General features: G+C 31.2%; 1 protein-coding gene across 1 annotated transcript in view; it reads left to right on the top strand.

Moving 5' to 3' along the window:
- Window positions 1–24,733, top strand: part of LOC108906056 (chaoptin-like) — a 104,584-nt gene that overhangs the window by 43,704 nt on the left and 36,147 nt on the right. Inside the window, exon 2 of the mRNA XM_018709197.1 lies at window positions 12,137–12,281. Within this exon, the coding sequence (XP_018564713.1) occupies window positions 12,137–12,281 (145 nt within the window). The remainder of the gene's footprint in view (window positions 1–12,136; window positions 12,282–24,733) is intronic.

Genomic DNA, 24,733 nt, shown 5'->3' on the forward strand with positions numbered 1-24,733 from the left:
GCACAAACGAGAAAGTGGCAATATTCTATAATTCTTCTTTTTCTGATCATGACTCAAAAAATTATTAAAAATCATTTCTAATATGTGGGGACTTATGCCGAAATAGTTTATTATTAACTTTAATTAAATACATGAATTACTTATATTTATAAAATTAAAAATACGCTAAATGCAAGTAAGTATAAGTATTTCGAAAATTGTACAAGCGATGAAATAAACTTTTTAAAAATTTTTACATACGACGACGGTACCTTGTGGCATTCATGCCACTCTTGAAAATGACTTTTAATCATATTTTCTACTCGTGTACAAAACGGCATAAACCAGAAAATTGTAGCAATTTTCTGTTATTTTTCTACTTCGTCAACCTGACTCGTATTAAAATTCAAAATAATTTACATGAAAATCCAATGTGGACTTATGCCTACATTTATAATGTAGTTTCCTACGTGCATGCAAAATGGCATAAGCAAGAAAGACGTAACAATTTTCATGAAATTTTCTACAACTTTTCAAAAAATTTTTAGCATATAGTCCTCACCAGGGACTTATACCCTTTAAAAAATTAATATTGAAATCCAAGCAGGGTTATGATAACCTCAAAGTATTCTCTACAACTCGTAATTGAGTTTTTGATAAAAAAAATTTCTTTCATTTTTTGTTTTAGAATCATGAACATTTTATTTTTTTTATTGCTAAAGAAACATTTTAAACTTAAAAAATTTTTTTAAAGCAAAAATTTACAAATTTTTTTCCGTTGATTTTCTTATGATTACTCAAAAAATGACGCTAAAAATTTTAAACTACAGATCTGAAAACTAGACACCTGAAGCTTCAATTTCCTTTTTTTTTATTCTCTCTACGACCATTTTCCTCCAAGTTACAGCTCTTTGAAAATCACCCTAAATCATATGAGAAAACAAAAGCAAGTTTCACACACAAGCACAACAAACCATTGTCACAAATGACTGGTTTTTCTCAGCTACAGACAGACCGAACCATCATATACTAAGGTGTGACGTTACAAAGAAAGTTGAAGATGTTACTTAAGTGCAAATTTGTAGTCGAGCGCAGGAAATTCTAAATCTTGTAACTTTTGGTTAGGACCTCGTACATATGCGCCTTTATAACTAATTTTATTATACTGATGATTCTCCTAGTTCCTTAGATTTATAAATTGATTTGCTGAGTCTAAATAATGACTATTGACTAAATATGACTTCCCCGAAATTATGTCCCAACGATTTCATTAAAAATATATAAAATTAGAAAATGTAAATATAAATAAAATATCTGATGATTGAATAATTTGATAATATTTTACCCTTGATTTTACCCTGTCATGTTATTCTATTAATCACTCGTAAATATTAGAAATACTGTCAGTCGAATTTGACCTTCGTAAACAGTTTTTAATTAGGGGGTGGTTTCATATTTTACGTTTAACATGTTTTGACCATTTATATTAATTAAAAACGCCGAAAACTGTTTGCAGAAAAATGAGTTTCCGTTTACATACCTTTCCAGACAACCCCTAAATGCACATTAAAATAAATTTATTTGCTGTTCTCATTTTCCCGTTTTTTTACAATTTGTTTATACACAAGGCTAAAGGCCATTAACAAAATTACAATGTAACGTTTCGGATGTTACTAATTAAAGCATTGAAGTAATTAAATATATATTGCTGTATTCTTGTTTTAATTGTTATAAGACTTTATGAAAATAATTAATTAAAAATATACTTAGGAGCACTTGTTCTTAGTTTAAAAAAAATTATTAAAAGATTTTAGTGGATACTACACAATTTCCTTCGAAAAATTAACTCAATATTGGCATTTGAACCTAACAGGATATACAATGTGTTCATTCCTCCTTCTTCTATAATAATTTTACACTTTGTCAATCAGATCAAAGAATACTAATTTTAAAATTAAATTATCACTGATCTTTATTTATTTCATGAATATTAACAGATGTCCATTCAAAATCTGCTGCTTTTTTAATAATATATTAAGGAGAATGGGAGAGAGAGAGAGAGAGAGATGATACAAGGCAGTTTGTTGTCAAACGGTAGTAAAACTATTTTTAGATTAGTTATCAAGCTTCCTTACCAATTTTCAACATTTCAAAACATATTTTGCACTAAGTTAATGCAATTGTTAAAATTATTTATTACAAAATGCAGCATGCTCTTTTTTTAACTTGCATTTTATTGGTTTCGTACATATGTATACGTATACTAAAACGGATTAAGTGGATACGTTTAACGCGGAACCCAAAGTAAATGTGAACTACAGATTATGATGTGAACTTGGCAACGCTGTTCGCTCTTGGCGGGAGTAATGGGTTGATTTCCTTCATTTTTAAAAGTGGAGTAAAATTTTTTTTCCGATTTTCTGTCTTTATTATGCCTTCCGAACACGTGGTTAAAAATAATAATTTCTAATGATTTTTCTCTACGATTGACGAAGGATTAAATAGTTAAGCGTTGCGTTTATCGCGTGCATATAACATTTACGTTTCCCCTACACATCCGAATATTCGTAGTAGTTCGGCGAAACGGACAGTAATAACCGTGGTTGTTACATTTACTCGAGAGCGGAAGCGTCGGAATAATAATACTCGGAGATAGTGGGAGCAGAGCGAACCGCCATCCGTGCCCCAGCGAAAGAACCTCTTTGACCTGTCGAAGACCTTTCATTATCCCTCGGGATGTTTTCTAAAGGGGAACATGCGTCTTATCTGCATAATCTAGTTAAACGTAACTTGTATCGCTGATATTATACTATTGCCGCAAGATTTTATGGGAGCGTGTCCGTCGTGTGAAATAAGTTTAATATGGGGATTATAACTAGGGTAGAATCTAATTTTCACGCTACTTACTTTTAATTGAAAAGATAAGAGCGAATGAGAAGTTTTATACACAAAAATGGTGTTGTGTGCGAGGGGGGAAATGAAAATTTAATGAAATAGAAGTGTATACTTACAAAATGTTTTAGTGATCAAACAAACCCATAAGTAATAAAGCAACTACCGTGTGATAAACCATGGTACAATTTTTCTGTTAGAAACTTTATTTAAGTTTTAACCAAATCTACAAATGAAATTATGTACATCAAGTTGGCTACACATTTGGCAGCACCTTTTGTTGAGAAATATTGTTTATATCTTAAAAATTGAAGAATCAGTGTTCCTACGATTATACAGGGTATAAGAATTTTGACTATTATTACTTCAGTATGAGTAATCATAAATGAACAAAAAAGTTGTCTATGACAGGGGCGTAAGATTAACAGTTTTCAAAATACAGCGAGTATTAACATTCGGGAGTTTCATCACAACGTGACAACAGCGCTTAACCTAATGTTACGCAGCTGATACACACCACGTGTACACACGGCAAACTGGTCCTATGGAATAACAAAAATGTAAACAACTGTTATTGTGAAACATGTAAATTTCAAGACAATTGTTTTCAGTTTTTAAATAAAATAAAATTTAGGAGGAATTTTAATATGGATCTCTTTAAAACTTTTAATCAAATTATGAATTTGAAAAATATGTAATTAAAGTACCCAAAGATTCACGTCGTCCAAATAATCATACGTATTAAAAATAATTTAGAGACTTACAAAAAGCAAAATTCAGTAATTTTTATTTGCACAGTTACAAAACAAACTACAACATATGCTCAAATTGTCCACCACCATTTTGAATCCAATTTTCGCTGGAAAATACCCGGATGTAGTATCCTTATTTGATGAGCAGTGGCAAAAATTCGTTCTCGCAAGTCTTCGGCTGTCAAATTCCAGATACCAACTGAATTGCGTATTGTTGGACACTTTTGTACCTCGTGTTAACTGTCGCGCCGTTGCCACATTGCTCGATATGAATTTTATCGAATTTTAAATTTATTACAACTCTAATTATTTTTTAGAATTAAGCACAGAGAAGTTCAAAAAAGTGATAAACATTGTATTTTATGGTATTCTACGCACGCAGTTATGTCAATATTCCTTAATTAATCGAACTTTTGTACATCAAGTTGGATATTTTAATTGTTTTTTTTTTCTCGGGAATGATTGAGTTTAGGACCCCTCATATAAAGTTTTTTTGTTTATTTTAATATATACTTATCGTCTGTTAAACTTAAGGCAACCAAACTTTTGACACCCTGTATAAAGTTTACTGATGTATGTTGCTTATTGTTCACTATGAGATAAAAATAAGAATTTGAAAATTGTAAAGTTGGACCAGTGAAACTGACCGAATGTAATGCGATGCATGATCTAGCAAGTAGCGTGCAAATTTAAATTAAACAAACGTAAACAAATGAGGCAACACAACTAAATTACTAACAGTAATTATACGATTCATCGATTTTCAACGATTGGAATTCCAAGTAGAAATATTTCATTTACATTGAAATTAAGTCACATTAGTCAAAATCCTATAAATACATTAAATAGACGCAACAAGACTGATATAGAAATCTCACGAATATGCTTTAACTTTGTAGAGAGGTATTATGTTTCAGGTTCAGATATATCATCATAAATCATACGTAACTACATGTTATTTACATTTGAACTTAAAGTACAAGTATATGCTTTTATTTCAACTAATGTCTCTCTATTTAATGTACCTCTGTTAGAATCAAAAGCTGTACTGTGTAATCATACTAGTTAATGGTTACTGAAAAATTGCAACAATGTGTTTTATCTATATTTTGCGCCCTAATAATTACGATGATGAATCTTTTGCCTATATCTCTCGTTTTTGATACGTTCATTTGATCTAATACAAAATGTTGTATTTAATAGTTCTGTTTTCAAAAACAAACACCGCAGAGAGGTGCAAGATGCAGGAAAATACACTAATAAGCATTTCTGTTCGTGTAAAAAGACATTCCAATAGAAGATAAGAATATTCCATTAGCAATAAATATCAGACGAACAAGTCGACTACGTATTTACAATTTAAACAATTATTGTCGACATTTCTATATTTATATGTATATTTTGCCACTTTTACCATCTCTGGAAAAAATTTAATATGAAATAAACCATTGCGTTAAAAGAATCAGTCAACACAAATAAATAACTTTAAATAATGTCTTATTTTCGTTGCCTATCAAATATTTGAAATTTATGTGTATTATAAATTTATTTTATAAATTATGTAAGTGTTTGAAATTTTCAAAGAAGTAGATGAAAGAATTGATGAAATATCAAGTCTTTAACAAAGAAATGTCACTTAATAACTAAAGGGGTATTTTTAATGATCTGTCCATAGAAATAGGAACGAATAACATAGGATGTAGATCCTAATTTTATTTACGTTTTTATTTAAACATATTAAATACCAGGTTCTTCCTTGTTTATCTTAATGATAACTTTTTCAAATGGTAAATTGTTTCCAAACCATTGAAAACGCTAAAACTTATTAACTAAATCCAGAATTTAGAATTAAACTAAAACAACATTTGCCTCTCCTACCATCCATTTTTCTACAGGGTGTTTGTAAATAAGTGCGAAATATTTGAAAGACGCTTTTAAGGCATAAATGTGGATTTTTTGGGGTGATCCGAATATTTCTACTTGTACCAGTGACGTTCGTGCGAGAATGCCACAATCTTTTTCTAATAAAAAAGTATCCTCAAACACATACAGTCTAGTACGTTTGATTTGATTAAGTACATCCGGTTTATGATTCTGCGTATATAAATATGTTTTCATTTTTGGTAAATTAAAGTATCTTCAGTAGGTGATTTAAAGAAATTTTGAATTTATAAAAAATGTAAGTAAACTAAGTAGTCATTGAAATTTGAACATATCTAATAATTGATAATGTAGGAACGACAATACATTTACCAATAGTTTTATGTTAAAAACGTTTTAAATAATCAATATACAAATTTTCCTCAAATTTACTATCAATTTGTATAAAATATATAAAAACGTTCTTGGTTAAACTTTTACCTTTAGTGTCTAATAAGTATTGGCTAAACAGAAAGCAGGCGTTCTCAGAACTACCCCCAGAACTTCTTAAAACGGTCCAAACTAGAAGCAGACTGGGTCATTGAAGACATAATTACCGTAAAACTTATCTTATGGTACAGAGATGGGGGTTTTAAAATGTAATTGAACGTGTAATATCTGCAATCTCGAATGGGCATTCTAAGCTCATGTTGATTGCTAATTAACATCAAGGAGCGCTTTATCCAAAGAAAATCATCTGCTTTATCTTATCTTCTAGCATTTAATATTCCTTTGATATTCTAAATTCCATCATTAAAATGGCTGTACATTGCAAGACTTCTTAATGCATCACGATCCAAAACTATTGACTGACGTTGTAAATAAAGATAATTGTCCAGGCTACAGCCTTTCCAGACACATTTAAAAAAACCAGTAATGTTTCAAACTAGTTGACTTATTCAGAATTTCCATTTTAAAAATACCTTGGGGCTTATTTGCCTCTAAAAAAATCAATAAATGGCTTCAAAGTATTGAAGAGCAACGAATACGCTTGAATCCAGGTTGTGTACTCACACTGGCTAGATACTTCTGCTCTGGTTACTGAACTGCAAGATTCCGAAGTCGACGTTCGATCACACATCGGGATGATTCCGCGAATTCTCGGAGACTACTATTTGGATCATGATATCTGGTCTCTTCCGATTCGGGTGATTCATGTCTGTTAACTTCCCTTCCTGGAATCTGCCTGTTTTCTAGATTATGTGAGGTAACTGGGTCTCGTGTCCCAGCCCCAATTTCGTAGCATTCCGAGAAATAATTCGAATCAGCGGTGAAATTTGTAGGCTATGCGCGAGAGTTGTTGGCAGTCAATCTGGAGAAACAAAGCCAATAATGTATCCTAAATTTTACACACAAATCAACAAATCGTTCAGAATTACTTTCATCACCTATTATTTCGATGTGTTGTTTATTATGGGATAATTGAAAACGGAGTCTGTTAAAACTGAAATATCTGTGGGTGTAAATTTTATATGTCGATAAATATGAAAATGACACGTTGAAAGGCAATTGCTCGGCTGTCAACTGCAAGACATCAAGTTCCGTGAGTTTTAAAGTACACCTAAAACTTTTTGTGCCGAAATTAGTGATACGAAACTAGGGCGTCACAGCGTCATAAAATTTCTCATAAAGAAGGCTATAAGTTTAAGGTTATCCATTAACGGATAGCTGCAGTATGTGGCAACTTGTCGGGAACGAATTTCCCAAACAAAATTTAAACCCTCTATAAATTTTCTTATAAACACAAGAGTTTATGACAAGTTCCTTTTGTCTAATTTCTATCAATGATGTGTGAAAAGTTCTCGAGAACAAACACAGTACGGAGTTTCAGAACAGTTACAGTCAAACGTTTTTTTTATTATTAATGGTAGTACTAGTTAAAAACTGCTCCAATATAAACAGAAATACAAAATTTTAGAAGTACTGAGTAGTTTGTGTTAGCAATAAGTGTCTTTTAAGTATCTTAAGACTTTATATTATAAATATATTTCTAGAACTTAACAACATTCCAATAAACTTCTCATTTATCTAGCAAATAAAGCTGATTTTATATGTGTTTTCCTTTATTTTGAAGTTGAACGAACCAGATTTTCGTTGAATCAATAAAATGTATAGATTTTATTTTTATGACGAATTTCATTCGAGTAGAATTAGGTCAAACTTATTTATATATGTATATAGAAAATAGTAAATAATATGGGAATATGAATAGCTAATTTTATGGAGAGGTCAATAAAAAAATTCGTACCGTTTGTAAAGGTTTAAAGTAATTATGAGCAGAAGTATATTAGTATTTAATTTTTTATGTACAGTGATATATATTTATATTTATATAAAACTTGAAAGTGTAAAAAATGTTCCATCTGGCCGCTGGGCGCAGGAATAGTCCGATTGGAAAGATTTTGGTTTCATTGTGTAGGTTGGACCTTTCTGCTTTGAATAGTATATCTACATTATGACTATTTTTATAAGCGTGTGCATGAATAACAAATCAATATATGGTTTTCAAAAGTAAAAAAAATAAAATTTGTAACATTGATTTGATGCAAAACTGACTTAACTGGTTATCTTAAAATGGTATAAATATTCTACAGGCACACTTTTGAAAGACAGTGTTTTATAAATACATACATTTTTTCACGATAACTACGTTTATTTCCATTGTGCCACATTTTTGCTTTGTGGGGAATTCTGTAACTTTTTTATTATCTGTATTTTATATTAAAACATTCTTTACTAAATTTTATTTAATGCCAGTCTCAGAGGACGTAATCTCCAGTTTCAGAATTTTCCCTGAACAAGAGGGCGAAGAAGTCGAAACCGATCACATAACCATATTTTAAGGGATTCTTTTATGTAACTGCGTAATATATATAGTTTAGTACTTGCTCTACCGCGTACTTACAACATTGTTAAAAATAAATTGTTTAAAAAATTCATCACCGTAAGTCAAAAAGTAATAAAAACACAGAAAGCACAAGTAGTACATATAGTAAAAAGGTATTTTCAATTTCCTCGACATTAAAAAAGGGTACCTAATATTTAGTAACACTTTATTCCACCATACTTTATTTTCTTACTTGAAGCTAGTAAATAAACCAACGCATAAAATGAAAACCTCCAATGAATCGTACCATTAATAGCTTTATGTTTTACATTAATAAATATGAAGCATCTGTCTATTTCAAACCACTGCTATACAATTTTTATGTTTTCAATTAATCTGCTCGTATGATTTATAAAATTTAATAAGTCACCGGATCCTAACTAAATGTGAATTAAATTTTAATACCTTTGCCCTATTTCCTTTTTTCATATTTTTTGCCTCATAAATATTTTACTTCGTCATGTTAAATGTGTTTTACCTCTAAATTCAATTTACATGGAATTTAAAGTTTAATGCCAAAAACGAAAATTATTTGGTTTGCTAATGGCAACTTGCCATAACTTTTCATCTAATAATAGTTTTAATGATTAAATGAAAGGTGTGCGAGAGCTTAGCTTTGTTTATAAAAACTGCAAAGACTTGACTTGGCCTCGATTTAACCTTAAACATAGTATTTAAGTATCCGGAACGCATTCTTAGCATTAAGGAGGTATTAAGACCTGGCCTGGTAAGTTCTTATCTTTTAAGTTTCCTGGATTAAGACTAAGACCATGAGAAATATGCGGAAACGGCAAATATGTTTTAATCATCAAATGTAATTCTAGAGGACGTCTATGAGAAGCTTAACAGAAGACTGGCAAAAGAAGAAAATAGGAAGATTTTCTTGGTCAGAAGTAAGAATTTGCAATTGATTCCTAAATTCATTAAAATTAAAAATAAAAGTCACATTTTTATAAATAATAAATATAAAAGTAAATTTCAATATAAATTTACAATTTTTTATTCACAAATTATAATCATTTGGATTCAAGAAAGGCACTTTGGCAAACATTGCAAATCTCAATTTAAAAAAAAATTGTTAAAAATAAAATTAATAATAAATAAATAATTTCTCCTTTGCAAATGAGTTTTGTCATATACAAAGTAATAAGTACCATGAGTTTTTTCTTAAATTAAAAAATAAACATAAAAAAATCATAATTTACTGTCATAAAAGTAAACAAAATTTTAAAATTAACAAAAATTATATTAAAAACCTTACAAATGTCAACATACCTAAAAATGTACAATATATTTTAAGCTTAGGTCCGAAATTTTCATTACCTATTATGAACATTCCTTTTGATATTATTATTGCTAATATTGAGACTGGTATTATGTCACTTAATATAAACGCAAAAACAGAAATTAGAAATAGAGTGTGTAATATTTTGACAAATTATAAACATAGTTTTAAAAATAACTTCCAGAAAATTAATAACAGCATAAAAAAGAATTTTAACCACTTCATGAAAGAAACAAAATTTAAAATCTTAAAAAAGAAAAATTTGTTTTACAACAAATGATCTATTTGTGACCTGTTCTCCCAGTAAATTAATACCTGTCCAAATGTCCAAATTATTAGTCGGTGCAAGATGTATTTCAGGAATGACAAGGGTTTACCTGCTCTCATTTTAATTTTGAACCTGATTTAGTAAATTGCTTATCGTAGTGCAAATTTTATCAAACTTTCAAAGATTTTCTTTTTTATCATTTAAGGTTTTTGTGAATATTTTTACCCCTTCAACATTTTTACAAATATAAGTTTCATTTTACACCAAATTGTTATATTGATTCCGACATACTTGCGTGTAGAGTCGATTTCTTACTGCGTACATTAATTTACTTCATAAAATTTGAAATAACAAAATTTTATTACCGAAACATATTTGTGATTTTATTAAATTGTAACCTTACAAAACAAATTACATACCTATACTTTGTAACATTGGAAATATTTTAGAGAATATGTAAAAAACTAAAAGTGTATAGGTGGCATAAACTTGTTTCATCGCAACCGCTGGGCGCAGGGATGGTCCGACCGGAGTGATTTCATTGTCGTATATTGGATTTTATTGCGTCCAATAGAAATTATCTAGGTATTTCGCTATTACAAGAGTGGCAATAAGAAGGGAAAAATAAAAAAATTGTAACAATAACCTGGTAGAGTGTTGTTGACATGTTGATATGAGAGTGTCGTGGTGGCTGTAGCGCTTTCAGCAATTTTCACAACTGTTTTGTAATTATGGGGATAGGTGGTGGAAATTTATACAGGGTAGTATCTTTTATAGTTTTATTGTCTTCGAACTACAAGGTTATTCTTAATTTTCGACGAAATTGACAACATTATATCCCTCTATCTACACTAGATAACGTAAAATTGTTTAAATATTCTCTAGGCGGTTATTAAATATAATATCAATACAAAAACAATTTTGAGTTTATTTTATAAGTTGGCATTTGTCGGTGTTTGCATAAATTCATAAATAAACTGAATTATATACCAGTAATTATTTGTCCATAATAGTAGAAGTCATTTCCAGTGTATTAAATGTTTGCTTGACAACGAATTCTGTAATTGTTTTTCTATGTATTTGAGTATTTCGCCATGTATTTTCCTGTGATAAAAAGAAATGAAAAAAATTAAAATAATCCCTGCTCCAAAAAGGGTGCATCAAGGTTTGTTTCTTTATGAAATTATTTTTGTTTGGGCGAAAGCTACTTTCACATTAGTGTTATATCTTCGTAAGACAGAAGAAAATTATTTTTCGAAGAATAATTATCTTCTATCTACAGGAATAGTTGGGGTATACAAAGTATTTTTCTAAATGATATACGCCCTATAACTTTTATACGGATTATTTTATTAAAATTTTACATTCATAAGGTCGATCAGATGAAAGTAGTTTACTATTTTTCTATAGTCAATAATCTTTTTTCTATTTCTATTATATTTCAATTTTCCATAATCATTTTAATAAGACGACCTGAATATTTTTAGTTATATGCTCTTATAAAATTACATTTATGGGCTTATTTCTAATAATAAGGAAGATGTACTCTTTTGGATCTTGTTTATTAAACTATGTCTCTCCCTTCCTTTCTCTTGCCTCCTCCCCCTTCTCGGTTTCTATCTCCCTTTCTCACTCTCGCCCTCTCCCCCTTCTCGCTCTCTCTCTCTCTCTTTCCTTATATCTGAATGAAAGGCAATCTGGCAAAAATGTATCGGATGGGTCAATTCCTTTGACAAGAAGTCAAAAAGTCAATGTGTATAAAAGCTATAAAGGACACACCATTAAACAAACACCCTGTATATAGGTGTAAGTAAAAATGTTAACCTTTTTAGTCGATTTTTGTAATACTTAAACATAAATGTAATATTTTTTTCCGGGAGGGTTTTTTCAGTCCATTGTTTTTTTAAAATGCAGTAAATTCAAGCAAACTCTTAGAAACCCATGTCAAACATTTCGTACAACCGCTTTTTTGCGTGCAAGCGTTGAAACCGTGAACACAACAGTTAAAGGCCGCCACCGAATAAAAATAGACAAAGGGAAGCCCGTCCTAAAAACCATTCACATGAACGGCAAACGCCCCGGAGATAAACCGTTAATGCACTTATGCTCATCGGTGGCTGTTTCGCACTTTCACGACGCTGCTTTTGTTCTAGACTTACCCGAGGGCAGCATCAGCCAACTGGAGGTGGTGGGATCGAAGACGGCCGTCCTGGAGGCTGAGAGCCTGGCCGGATGCCAAGTGCAGGCTCTCATTCTGACCAATAACCAGCTGCAACACGTGGCGGATCGAGCGTTCAGGTGAGTCCTTATTATCTGCTCTTAACAGCGCGCCCGCTACAGTTCCGTACTTTTAGCATCGCCACTGGAGGTATTGATTGCCATCGCGAAGGAGTTTTAGTGTACGAGGATCAGCCAACAGTTACACGGAAAAATGGTTCATGAAAATTTAAATATCAACGAAAAGAAAAGAGAGTAGTTTTACGTAATATTCTTGGCCTTGATCAATATAATAGTTTATAATAATCAAAATAAGTTACTAGACTTAATTCTATATAATAAAAATTGTATTGTTGAAAAATCACCTGATGTCATTCTGCATGAGGATGTATAGGTACCTATCATTAGGCACTGTTAGTCAATGTAGATATTAACAAATCTAAACATATTAACGTTGTTAATTGATCCAATGATTTTAACATTAAAAGAGCTAATTTTCCGGAATCTTACCCTCCTTGGTTTAATGGTCATATTATTTTTAATATTAAACAAAAGCACTCATGTTGGGAAAGGTTTAAAAGTTTATAACAATGATGATTTAAATGTATTTAAACGTCTTAGATCCCAGATAAAATCTGATATTAAATTAGCATATGAAGCCTACCTTCACAATATTGAATTTAATATAAAGTCAAGTCAAGGAAATTCTGCACTTATTTTAATTCTCAATTTAATTTAGCACCTCTTATATACCGAAATATAATGATGACTTAATCGACGATCCCCAATTGATAGCTAATAGTTTTGCTGACTATTTTTCCAAATCATTTACGGTACCAAGTATGATAAATAATAATTCTATCGTTCCATCAGCATCATCAAATATGCCATTAAAAGAATTAAACCTACTATGACTATGGGCCCAGACTTAGTTCTTTCATTTTTGGTTAAAGATTGTGCTACTATTCTGGCGGAACCACTTTCGTTTATTTTTAACTTAATCTTTTATTCATGTTATTTTCCCGATCTTTGAAAACTGTCCAGAATATGCCCCATTTATAAAAAAAGTTGAAAACTTGAACTGACCAATTATAGACCTATTAGTATTATCTGTAATTTTGCCAAGGTTTTAGAAATTATACTTCATAACTTCATTTACAGTCGAGTTTCAAATACAATATCTATTGAACAACACGGCTTTATGAAGAATAGATCAACGGTTACTAACTTGATCACGAAATGTCAATACATAGCTGAAAAGCTTGACCGTCAGAGTCAAGTGGATGTTGTATATACTGACTTTTCTAAGGCGTTCGACAGACTCAACCACGGAATTTTATTAAACAGCGTTTGATCTCAGTGACAATGATTAATTTGTTAAAGTCGTATCTGCAGAATAGATACCAATTTGTTCAATTCCAGAGATATAAATCTGAAAAGTTTCAGCAGAGATCGGGTGTACCACAAGGATCTATTTTGGGCCCGTTATTGTTCGTAATATTTATTAATGATATAATTGCGAATGTTAACTGGGTACACTGTTTGTTGTATGCTGATGATCTGAAATTATTCACAGAAATTACATCTGAATCTGATTGTGCTCTACTTCAAAAAGCAATAAATATTATACCTGTTTGGCGCAACCAAAATAAATTACCTCTAAATGCAGATAAATGTAATGTAATGTGATTGACACCTAAAATTAACTAAATCAAATATAACTATAACATTCAACAATAGTTCTATGTTGCAAATGCCTCAGTACATAAAAGATCCTGGTGTTGTTTTCGATGCTAAATTAAATTTTACAAAACACATTGAGATAGTTGCATCATCTGCTTATAAATCTTTAGGTATTATTATACGTTCTTCTCAAGGATTCCGCAGTCCGCAGCATACATACTATGAAATTACTTTATGAATCTTTTGTTAGGTCAAAATTGGAATATTCATCAATCGTCTGGAGTCCTTTTTATAGTGCTGACATTGAATCTTTAGAAAAAGTTCAAAGAAAATTTTTTAAAGGACCCCGCACTAATCTTATGGATTTTGGCCCCCCGTGAATTTCTCTATAACTTTGGGAAAAGATAAGTTTCAACCTACTGATCAAATATCTCCATGGGCACAAAGCCCAAAAATCACTCATATGGGCCCTACGGGGGATTTTAGCCCAAAAATGATGGGGGCGAGGAGATGACACATCGTTCAAGAAACCAGTTCCGTCATCGGGGAGAAGGCTGAAAATGGATTTTTGGGGCTAAAATTGTCCTCTCTTTCATATTCTGGGATCAGTTCATGGCTGCTGACCTCCTAAATACCCGAAAATGGAGTGCGAAAGGGGTAAAAACGTGAATAATAAGACATACTATAAAAACGAATGCGGACCTCGCAAGTTGCGCCTGAAAGTTGACAATATTGTGGATTTGAGATTCCGAAACTGCCGTTGGACTATATAATAATATGAAATCCACAATGTTGTCAACTTTCAGGCGCAACTTGCGAGGTCCGCATTCGTTTTTATAGTATGTCTTATTATTCACGTTTTTACCCCTTTCGCACTCCATTTTCGGGTATTTAGGAGGTCAGCAGCCATGAACTGATCCCAGAATATGAAAGAGACGACAATTTTAGCCCCAAAAATCCATTTTCAGCCTTCTCCCCGGCGACGGAACTGGTTTCTTGAGCGATGTGTCATCTCATCGCCCCCCATCATTTTTGGGCTAAAATCCCCCGGTAGGGCCCATAGGAGTGATTTTTGGGCTTTGTGCACATGGAGCTATTTGATCAGTAAGTCGAAACCTATCTTTTCCCAAAGTTACAGAGAAATTCACCGGGGGACAAAATCCATAAGATTAGTGCGGGGTCCTTTGTCGCGTTTATGCTTGACGGAATATATCCTGAAAGAGGATATCCACATAATGCTCTACTTGATCGTTTTCATTGTAATGAGTTAAAAACACGTAGAATTACACATCAAATTATCTTTTTACATAAAATACTAAACAACTTAATCGATTGCACCTGGTTACTAAATATGAAATAAAACGCTTCCGTGGACGAACTGAACATAACTATTTTAAAAAAAAAATAGGTAAAATCCCATCAAAATACAATAATAAAAGTCTGCCACTTTGTAATTACTAAAAAGTATTGCTCCAAAAAATGACTTCTTGTTCCTAACCACGGCCACTTAAAATTAAATTATAGTTATGATACAACTAATTTTGCCCTTTTTAGCTGGTTACATTTAGTAGTCCAGTCATTACTGACTTTTTTTATATCATACAAATATCATCGATTCAAATTTAAAATTTCAGTAAAACTAAATTTAGAAAGATATCTGACAATGAAATTAATATTTGTTTTTTTTCGAATTTTTCAACTTATGTTTAAGTTTGCTTAATTAAAACGTATATTTCCTATATATTTTGTAACCTGACTGTGGTGGTACAAAAATAAATTATTCAGAATAAAGTTTTTATTTTCATTTCGCATATGATGAATGCTCCGGTAATGGGTCATTAGCTGGCGAGAAAATATATTCACTGTACGTACATAGTTTTATGATGTAAAGTGTATTATGGGCGATACACCCAGGTAACCACTATAAACGAGTTTTTAATGTGATAAGGGGTGATAAATTAGTTATGTTTTTTTCTTGAATTCATCGCAAATTATTTAAATACTTCTTAATTTGCCTTTCATTTAAAATAAACTAAAATTTAAATATACTGAAGATAAAATACAGTTACTTAAATGCAACAAATTTGGAAAACTAATTTTAAAATCACAGCAAACGTTTCAGAAAGCGAAAATCAGCAAGAACATTAAGGTCATCTCTCCAGCAAAGCGAAAATAAATTTTAATAATAAACGTATTTTTGCTTACGTATTTAATTAATAATTATAATGTTACTGCCACACCTACGAGAACTTCTTGCTTCCATCAAAGCATCATTTACAGTTAGTTAATCGCAATTTACACTGATAAAGCTCAAAGCATCTAATGTACGAGGATACGCATTTACATTACCATAATAATTCAGCACTAGAGCTACCCTAAATTGAAGTCACGAACGCAGGGGTTCATAACCTTCCATTTAGACGTAAGATCTTCTCAAAAAATGTTATAATTCTTATTTAATCTTATTTATAATACCGTAGAATAGACAGATACTACTTTATTCCCAACATGTAGCTACACCCAATAACAGGAAAACTGTGGACGTATTAAGAATCTGAATTTGTTCTAAATAACTAACTAATAAAATTTGGCATTCAAGCAACAAATAGTGGGAAGTACTTGTGCAACACAGTACACTGTGTGCTCGATGAAGAATTATGTACTACAGATTAAATTTTGCCATAGTTAATATAACCGTAAAAAGAAATTCTTTATACAATTATAAAACAAATCAATTATGTACGTAGAGTTCTTTAAAAATTAAAGGAATAAAATAAAAAATATTATTTCAGGAAAATTTCTAGGTAACTGTTTTTCCAACCTTTATTTGAGACAAAGAGGATAGTAATATTATCTGACAAATTGAATTTCAATAAAACTGGTCTATCATTAAGTATTTTGAAGGTATATTATTAGAAATTGACCTTATTAACTGCATTGATATAAAAATGATATTGACAACGGAATTGTTATAAAATGGAGTAGGTGTAAACATTATAAATATGCCAGAAGTATGTTATTTATTATAATAAATATCAATAATAAAAAAAGTATACAGTTTCACATTCTACTAAACTGCTATAATTTAGGCATAATATTTTTCCGTTAAATATCAATTCCCTCCATTAAACGTCATTCGATGGTTTTGTCCTATTAGCAAGGTTATTGTTCGTGAACTAATGAAGAACTTGACGAACGATATTAGAGTAAGGGTATGCTGATTACCCCAAAAATAAAACTGGACGGGAAGTAATTCATCCAAATTATTGACAAACCTTCAACAGCTTCGTCTAAGTATACAACTAAACTTTACGCAACCATACCTACTTAAAGGAAAGGTGAATAGGCACAAAAATATGTGGGTTAAAGAATGACAAGGTTTGTGTTTACATTTATTTAAAAAATACTTGAGCCTAATGTACTGGATGTCACCAATTTTCCGTTAATATAAGTAAAAAACAAACGCGGTACAAATATTTTTTAAAAACTATAAACATGTAGATATTTGGAAATTAAATTGCCTTATAGTTGTTTTACATTGACAATGTATTCATGAATAAATTGACGAAGTTCTTCATGAATTAATTCACGAATTTATTGGTAAACAGTGTGGTTTTACACTGCTACACACTTTGTCAAGTTTTTTGACGTATGAATCAGTTCTACCAATGAATCAAAGAAACAAATAAATCTCAAAAATGTCATCTTTCCACTCATAATTGTAGTGATACAACAGCGGTAAAGTTTTGACACATATTATATAAACATTCGTTTTTGTAAGTACAAATCAGCAAATACAATGCAAAATTAGTACGACGCCACATAATTATTTACATATTCCAAAAACATAACCTCATTACTGATCTGAGGCTGGAAATCTGTTGGGTTGGTACTTCTGAACTTCACGTTCGTCAAGAACTTGATGAATAAATTCATGAAGTTATTTGACAGCAGATTTGGTGCATTACACTTGTCCAATTTCTCGATGAAGCGACTTCATGAATTAATTGATCAATAAATTGTCAATGTAAAACAGCTATTAGAATTGCAAATTCTATGCAGCAGTTTTTGAAAATTTGGGTATATGCTCCTAGTATATTTTCATTTATTGTTTTATTATATTTTGCTTTATTTTTTTTATTTCGAAATTAATATGCAAATGTCTTGTGACAACTTCCAATATAGTAGCCTTGGAAAGCTGATATTATACAAGTATCTCTTTTACCATTCATACTTATACAGTAACAGAGGAAAAATACATTTAGGTTCTCTTCTTCTATTGACCTACCTGGTATTTTCCTTAAATTGTGTCTCTAACTTTAGGGATACTGTCACAGAATTCCTTTCATCTCTGTTTCCTCCAGAAAGAACAGCAAATGTCGCGAGTGCACGTTCGTTCGCTAGTGAAGTGAATTCCGGCAAAACTACTGCCACGGAGTCCCGTTCAGTGGCATCAAAATTTAGAGCTCTACGTTGGTACTTCTGCCTGTGTCGTGGTAGCTAGTGGCCTGAAACTATACAGAATTAGTGTAGGCTCGGAGATCTGTTACGGTGTAAATTTTGAGATGGATCCGTCTTGACAAAATTTCGAAAGGTCGGCGAAATTTTCGTTTCCTCCGTCTCGCATCGGTGGTCACGAGGAAAGCCTTGATGCTCGCCGTTGCCATCATTAGATGAAAAATGGACGTCTGGGTTATTTCCGTTCGTCGTGGAGGCTCGACGATCGAAAATTGGAAACATTGGTGATTTTTATGAAATATAGCAAACATGTTTCATTGATTATACAAAATTTAATTTCAGAGATACACAGTTTCGTTACAACAACGTTCTGTTGTGTCGAACTCGTTCATAAAACTCCATTCATTCATTTAAATCTATGTTCAGGCAAGAATACGCAAGGGAATACAGAGAAGTAATTTTAAAAATTAAAAGAGCTCCCTTTATGGAGTAATTCTATACTTATTTAAAAGTAAATAAATGTGTGGTCAAAATATAATTAAACCATGTTATTTTTTGTAAAAGGATGTTGTTATACATGCGTATTAATATCCGTAAAACTTGGGATGCCGGATTACAGGCCATCATATCCTGGGTAGCGCACTTTACTGCACCGCTTTCTGTTTTAAATGAGAATGCCACTAAATCTGGCTTAATTTCAGTTAAATTAAGTTTCAACCTTATATAGAAGGATTATTTAGGAGAAATTGGCACCGCAACTTCTATAGATGTGGTTTAAAAGGCATATTCACAAACATAAGGGTCAGCTCCTTTTACCAACTGAGCGGTTTTATATCAATAGCCTGGAAAGTAAGGGTAAAACCTTTAGGGAATTGTTAAGCTACCTTTTCTGACCATAGAACCCGTAGTCCTGTCACCGTTTTATACTTTTTATTTATTGGACAAAATACACTCAATCACAGTTTCTCCTCTTTGCCGAAAAGTATTATCCAAACTATTTCGGGGACCCTAGTAGTTTTTATAACCAAATTAATTCTCGTTCTCGAACAGATTTTTATTAGCCGTACATGCTCAAATTTTCCTTTTGGGATTTTTAGAGTAACTGTGGGAAATCAAGGGAAGTCAGAAGTTTTTTCAACGTGTACCCCAAAGTAAACTCGTGTCGAAAGTTTTCAACAAAATGAATAAACTATGAGCGTAATAACTTAGAAACAAGCTTATACAAACAATAAAAGTTTGAAGGAACGATATATTAATGTAGTCAAAATAAATTATATTACAAAGTACCTACATGTTATAAGACAAAATGTAGTAGTAGTATTTTTTAGTTATACGTTGTTATATTGTTATATTTTTAAGTTTTGCTCGAAAATGAAGCTTTTTTCGGAAAACATAAAAGAGTAATAATTTGTAGAAAATTAAATGACGAATCCGAACATATCATGATTGTTACCGTAAAGCAGTGGCGAACTATTTTATTGAGACTACTATTTGAGTTATTCGCGAAAAACCGTCTGAAAAAGTGTTTTTTTTCTGGTTAAAAAATGTACACTTTCACTCGCGAATAAGTCGAAAAGTATTGATTTTCAGAAAAAACTTTATAGAACAAAAGTTGCTTAGAATTAGTCAATATATACATTCCCCAAGTTATTTTCAATGAAACATTTTTCACCCTCGAGAAGGGGTGGCATCCACCCCCAAGGTAAAAGCAACCCCCAGTACAAGGTCAACTTTGAAGTAGAGCGTAAGTAGAACTTAAATCCAAATTTTTATGAAAATCGGTGCTGTTTGGCAAAAAGGTCATTGACTGAACTATTAACTTACAATAATTAGATTTGATAAATACGCAAAATAGAATATTTTTCTGCTAGACAACATTGCTTTGACATGACAAACTATTACATATTAGTGCATTTTACCGCCCTATTCTTCGCTTCTGTTTAAAAATAACAGTTTTCGCTGCCTTGGATGATAGAGAGACTGGAATAATGATTTATTTAGGGTTGCTATTTAACTTGACCCCTACAAGCCGGTCTCTACCAAAAAAACTGAGTTCGCTGAAACAGGAGATGAATACATAATAGATTTTTCATTTACCTCTTGGCGCGGCACCATTTTCATCTGCTTCTGGTGGGTATATACAAGGTGATTCACATAAAACTCCCCGGTTCGATAATTTGATAATGGAAAGTGATATTTTCGTTCTAGAAAAGTCACTTGATGAGCTTTTAAGTGACACCCATTTAAGACTTTTTTCCAAAGCAAATTACAAATGGTACGCAAAAAACACTTAGACACTTCCGAATCCAGATACCAACTGAATTGCGTATTGGTGGTTGCTAAACACCTTAGTACCCCGTGTTAATAAACCGTGGCGCTGTTGTCACATTGCTCTATATGAATTTTACTGAATTTTATTTTTAATTAGTTTATGTTTATACAACATATATAGAATTTCGACATGCCTCTTGTAAATTGATGCGCAATTTCGAATAAATGTTTTTTTTATATATAAAAATCACGTACGATGCAACAACAAATGAATCCGCGCCGACCGAAACTTTCCGGCGCATCCGAAATTATTCATTAAAATGTTAAATTGATTTCATCCGTGTGAATAAATACATCCGGCGAAGCGGCGTCGAATTAACCCTGTCAGATACCTTTCCCATTTTACCTTGCCACATTCTGCATATATAATTTATGTTTTCTCCCTACATGCTCGCTGTGTTTTACGGCAAGGACTGGACATGCGGCAGATCCTCTATCTCTCTAATTAGCTGCATGACGAACGATCTTATCCGCAGAATAATAAAGCAGCGACGAGCTGGTCGCTTTTCGCACGGCGCATATTCGTTGCTTCTCTGCTAATTTTGTTTCCGAATATGTCGGATGTTAATAATGATGGTTACAGGATGTATCGGCGAAACGCTGCCAAAAACAGTTAATTTTCTCAAAATTAGCAAAAGCTGCTATAGTAGTTGCCAGTTTTCGATTTTTAAAGTGGTACTTGGACAAAACAGATCCTTCAGAATATCAGGCAAGCCTAGGGATTCCGATAGCGGCCCTCCCCCCACAGAGCCTGGGCCCAGCACCACAGGGACAAGTCAAAGATTCCTAGCAAAGTCTAAGGAAGTAATTTTGTAATCAGTTATATAAGCCTCAGCATAACATATCGATAAACTTTTGTACTTTAGCCAGGGCGTTCTACAAACTCTATGACAAACTTTGACAGATGAGAGCTGGGTTAATTTCAAACATTTCAAATAATATAATTCCATATTTCAATCAAAGTAGCCTGATAAATAAAAACGATGGTAGAAATTAATATCTGTCAAAGTTTGTCATAGATATTGGAGAACACCCTGTATATCCGCGTGAGTTGTTGAGTATGAGCAGGTATGTCATGTTATGGCATTAAAACAAGAAAATGTCAAAAATTTTTTACATTTCTTTTTAAAAACAAAATATTTAGCGTAATGTAAATATATCCCTTCATTGGAAGTAGGATAATTATGAAACATTGTAAGTAGAAAAGAGTAAAAAATGTTGAAGAAGGAACGCAAAAAGAAACTTAACTGTGAGATAGTTTATTCCAGCGACAGAAAAATGGTGGCTGAAGATTAAGTAAGCAATGCTAATGAATTTGAAAAAAATAGAACATAAATTCCTTCAATATACTGCAAAAATAAAGAAAAAGATAAACTATTAAAATCTTTAAACAGAAAAATGTATCATGACAAATATCGTTTACAACAAATGACAGTTCAATAAGTAACAGCTTTAAAGGTTAAAAATTTAATTGTTATTTGTACGAATAAATCGAAGTACCTACAACTATAAGACGATAAGATTTTTCCCTCGATTATAACATTAACGATGGCGATTTCTTTCACGATTTTCTTCTCTTAAAAATTTAAGTGTTCACGTAAAATATGTTTATAAAATAAAATAATTTATTTTTAGAAAAAGAAAATATAAAAACTCTAAATTTTTTCATCGTTTTATCCATAAATGTATATAGTCACAATGGATAAAACTATAGTGATATATATGTCTATATTAACAAAGAAAGTATGCAATAAACATAATTAAACGACAATTAAACTCTAAATAGACAATAATAATAACATTTTATTAAAATAAGAGCTTCTGTTCACATTTTGCTGTTATTGGTTGATTTTTATTTAATTTTCATTATAAACACTTTAAGTGTACTTCCAGTATTAACAAACATTTTTAACAATCTCGCAAAATTTCTAATTTAAATTTCAAGAGTTCTGAAGAAATTGGCAAGATAATTTTCCTTGATATCTTTTATAATAATTAAATTTCAAAACTCGTTATTTTGTTTTATTGTTTTCTGCTTTTTCTCGGTGAACTTGATTTTCTTTAAATAAACCAACTCGACGTCTAAATCTCATATATTCAGAAAGTAATTTGTATGCCTCTATTAAATTAAAAATGTCGAGATTTCAATAAATTAAACAATATAAAATTTCTGCGTTTTAATCTTCATATAATTGATTATATACACAGTATAAAAGATTAAGAAGTTTAAGTACTTTTGTAGCACTGTTAAGATTAATTTAATTAGGAGTAAACCTTTATTAGTCGTATGATATCAACAGAATAAAGCAGTAACAATTAATATACTATTTATTATTAAACTAATACTAACACAAGTTGTTCAAGAATTATTTTAATAACCAGTCCTAAATTCATAATTTTTTAGCACAGTTTCAAATTGTAGCAATCTACACTGTACCCAAACATAGCGATAAACCGTAACTTGTGAAGTAGTGAACAGAGAAACACATTTTTTACACAAAATCGTTCAGTGGGAAAAGTTAATAAATAATTTATCAGCAAAGGAAAGTGGTTAAAGTTTGGATCACGCCATGAAAAGTATACAAAAGCTTTAGAGAACTATAGCAATCAGTTGTAAATAATTAATCTCCACAAAAGTGTCAATTTATTATGGTTGGAGCACGCAATTGAGCTATATATTTGTCTATGGAATATAAATAGATATAAATTAAAACACGTAATTCGTGAGTAGAGCGGGTGATTTATAAAAACCCAATTTAGAGCCGGTGCAATTACGCTGATTCGAATTTACATTTACCATTCAGTGCAAAAAGTAAAATCTTCAATAAACTGAATAGAAAACCAATTGCATTCTATTTACTGAAGCGGATCTGTTTCGTTCCGTGTAGAACTAGAGGAAAGACTTTTTGAATAAGAATCTGTACCTATTTACATTTAATAACCATAGGGACTGAAACCCATATTGCTCGTATTAATTACCAATTAAATTCTAGTGACAGAACGATAGGCCAAGTAAAAAGTAAATCGAATTTTGTTTATCAAAACATAGAGCATAGCTTGGTAACACATTTAATTTGTCCAATTAAAAAAATTTATATAAAAAATATGGTGGTAAAATATGGTAAAAAGTGTCAAAGTGTATAAAGTAGAGAATCAGTCAACAGATCCGAAGACAATTTGGCAATGATGATTCACAAAAATCAACCCCTAACAACAGAAGATACAGTCATGTTTAACTACATTTTCTTATTTCAAATCATTTTAATCAAACAGTCTTTCTCTTCTTAATTAGTTAGGAGTTGTATTCTTCCCTAAAAACAAAATTAGCTATGTAATTGGTTTGATCTGATAATACCGCAATGTTCAACAGACGGGCATAATTTTAATAAATTAAACTTGAGTATAAATAACTTTATATTTAACAAAAACAGATCAACTTACAACGACACAATTTTAAATCTTTGCTATAGAAATTAAGCAACACAAATAATCTTTGTAAATCACATCTTGTAAAGAAAATTATAATAAATTCATGTCTGCACTGTCTATAACAAAATCTAAGAAATATGTACTAATATGCGAATATAAAGATATAACACATTCTTTTCATAAATATTCATATACAACCCAGTTTGTACAAGTTATACTGTTTTTTTTTTTTTTTTTTTCATTAATCCTTAATGGAAATATTGTCTTGTAATTCTTTAATACCCACGAGAACCGCCTGTCATTTGCCTGCATGAAATAATTAATGTTGCAGCTGTTTTAATATTTATAAGTTGAATGAATGGTAGTACATCGCCTTTTGTTGATTTATTGAAAACGTGAAAAATGACTGTACAGGTATTACTGAAACAAATGTTTTATTTAATTCCATTCAATCCAATCTGTGTAGACTATTTAATGTATTATAAAGGTAATTCAAACAAATTCAAAGAACTTTTTTTACAAAATTTTCAAATAATATCAATGGTTTTCGATACCAGAAATATAGGTATGCAAAATACATCTAATTATATACAGGGTGTTGGAAGTTTATCTGCCTTAATTTTAACAGACGA

Source organism: Anoplophora glabripennis, unplaced genomic scaffold (assembly GCF_000390285.2).
Source record: "Anoplophora glabripennis isolate ALB-LARVAE unplaced genomic scaffold, Agla_2.0 scaffold55, whole genome shotgun sequence".
NCBI lineage: Eukaryota > Metazoa > Arthropoda > Insecta > Coleoptera > Cerambycidae > Anoplophora > Anoplophora glabripennis.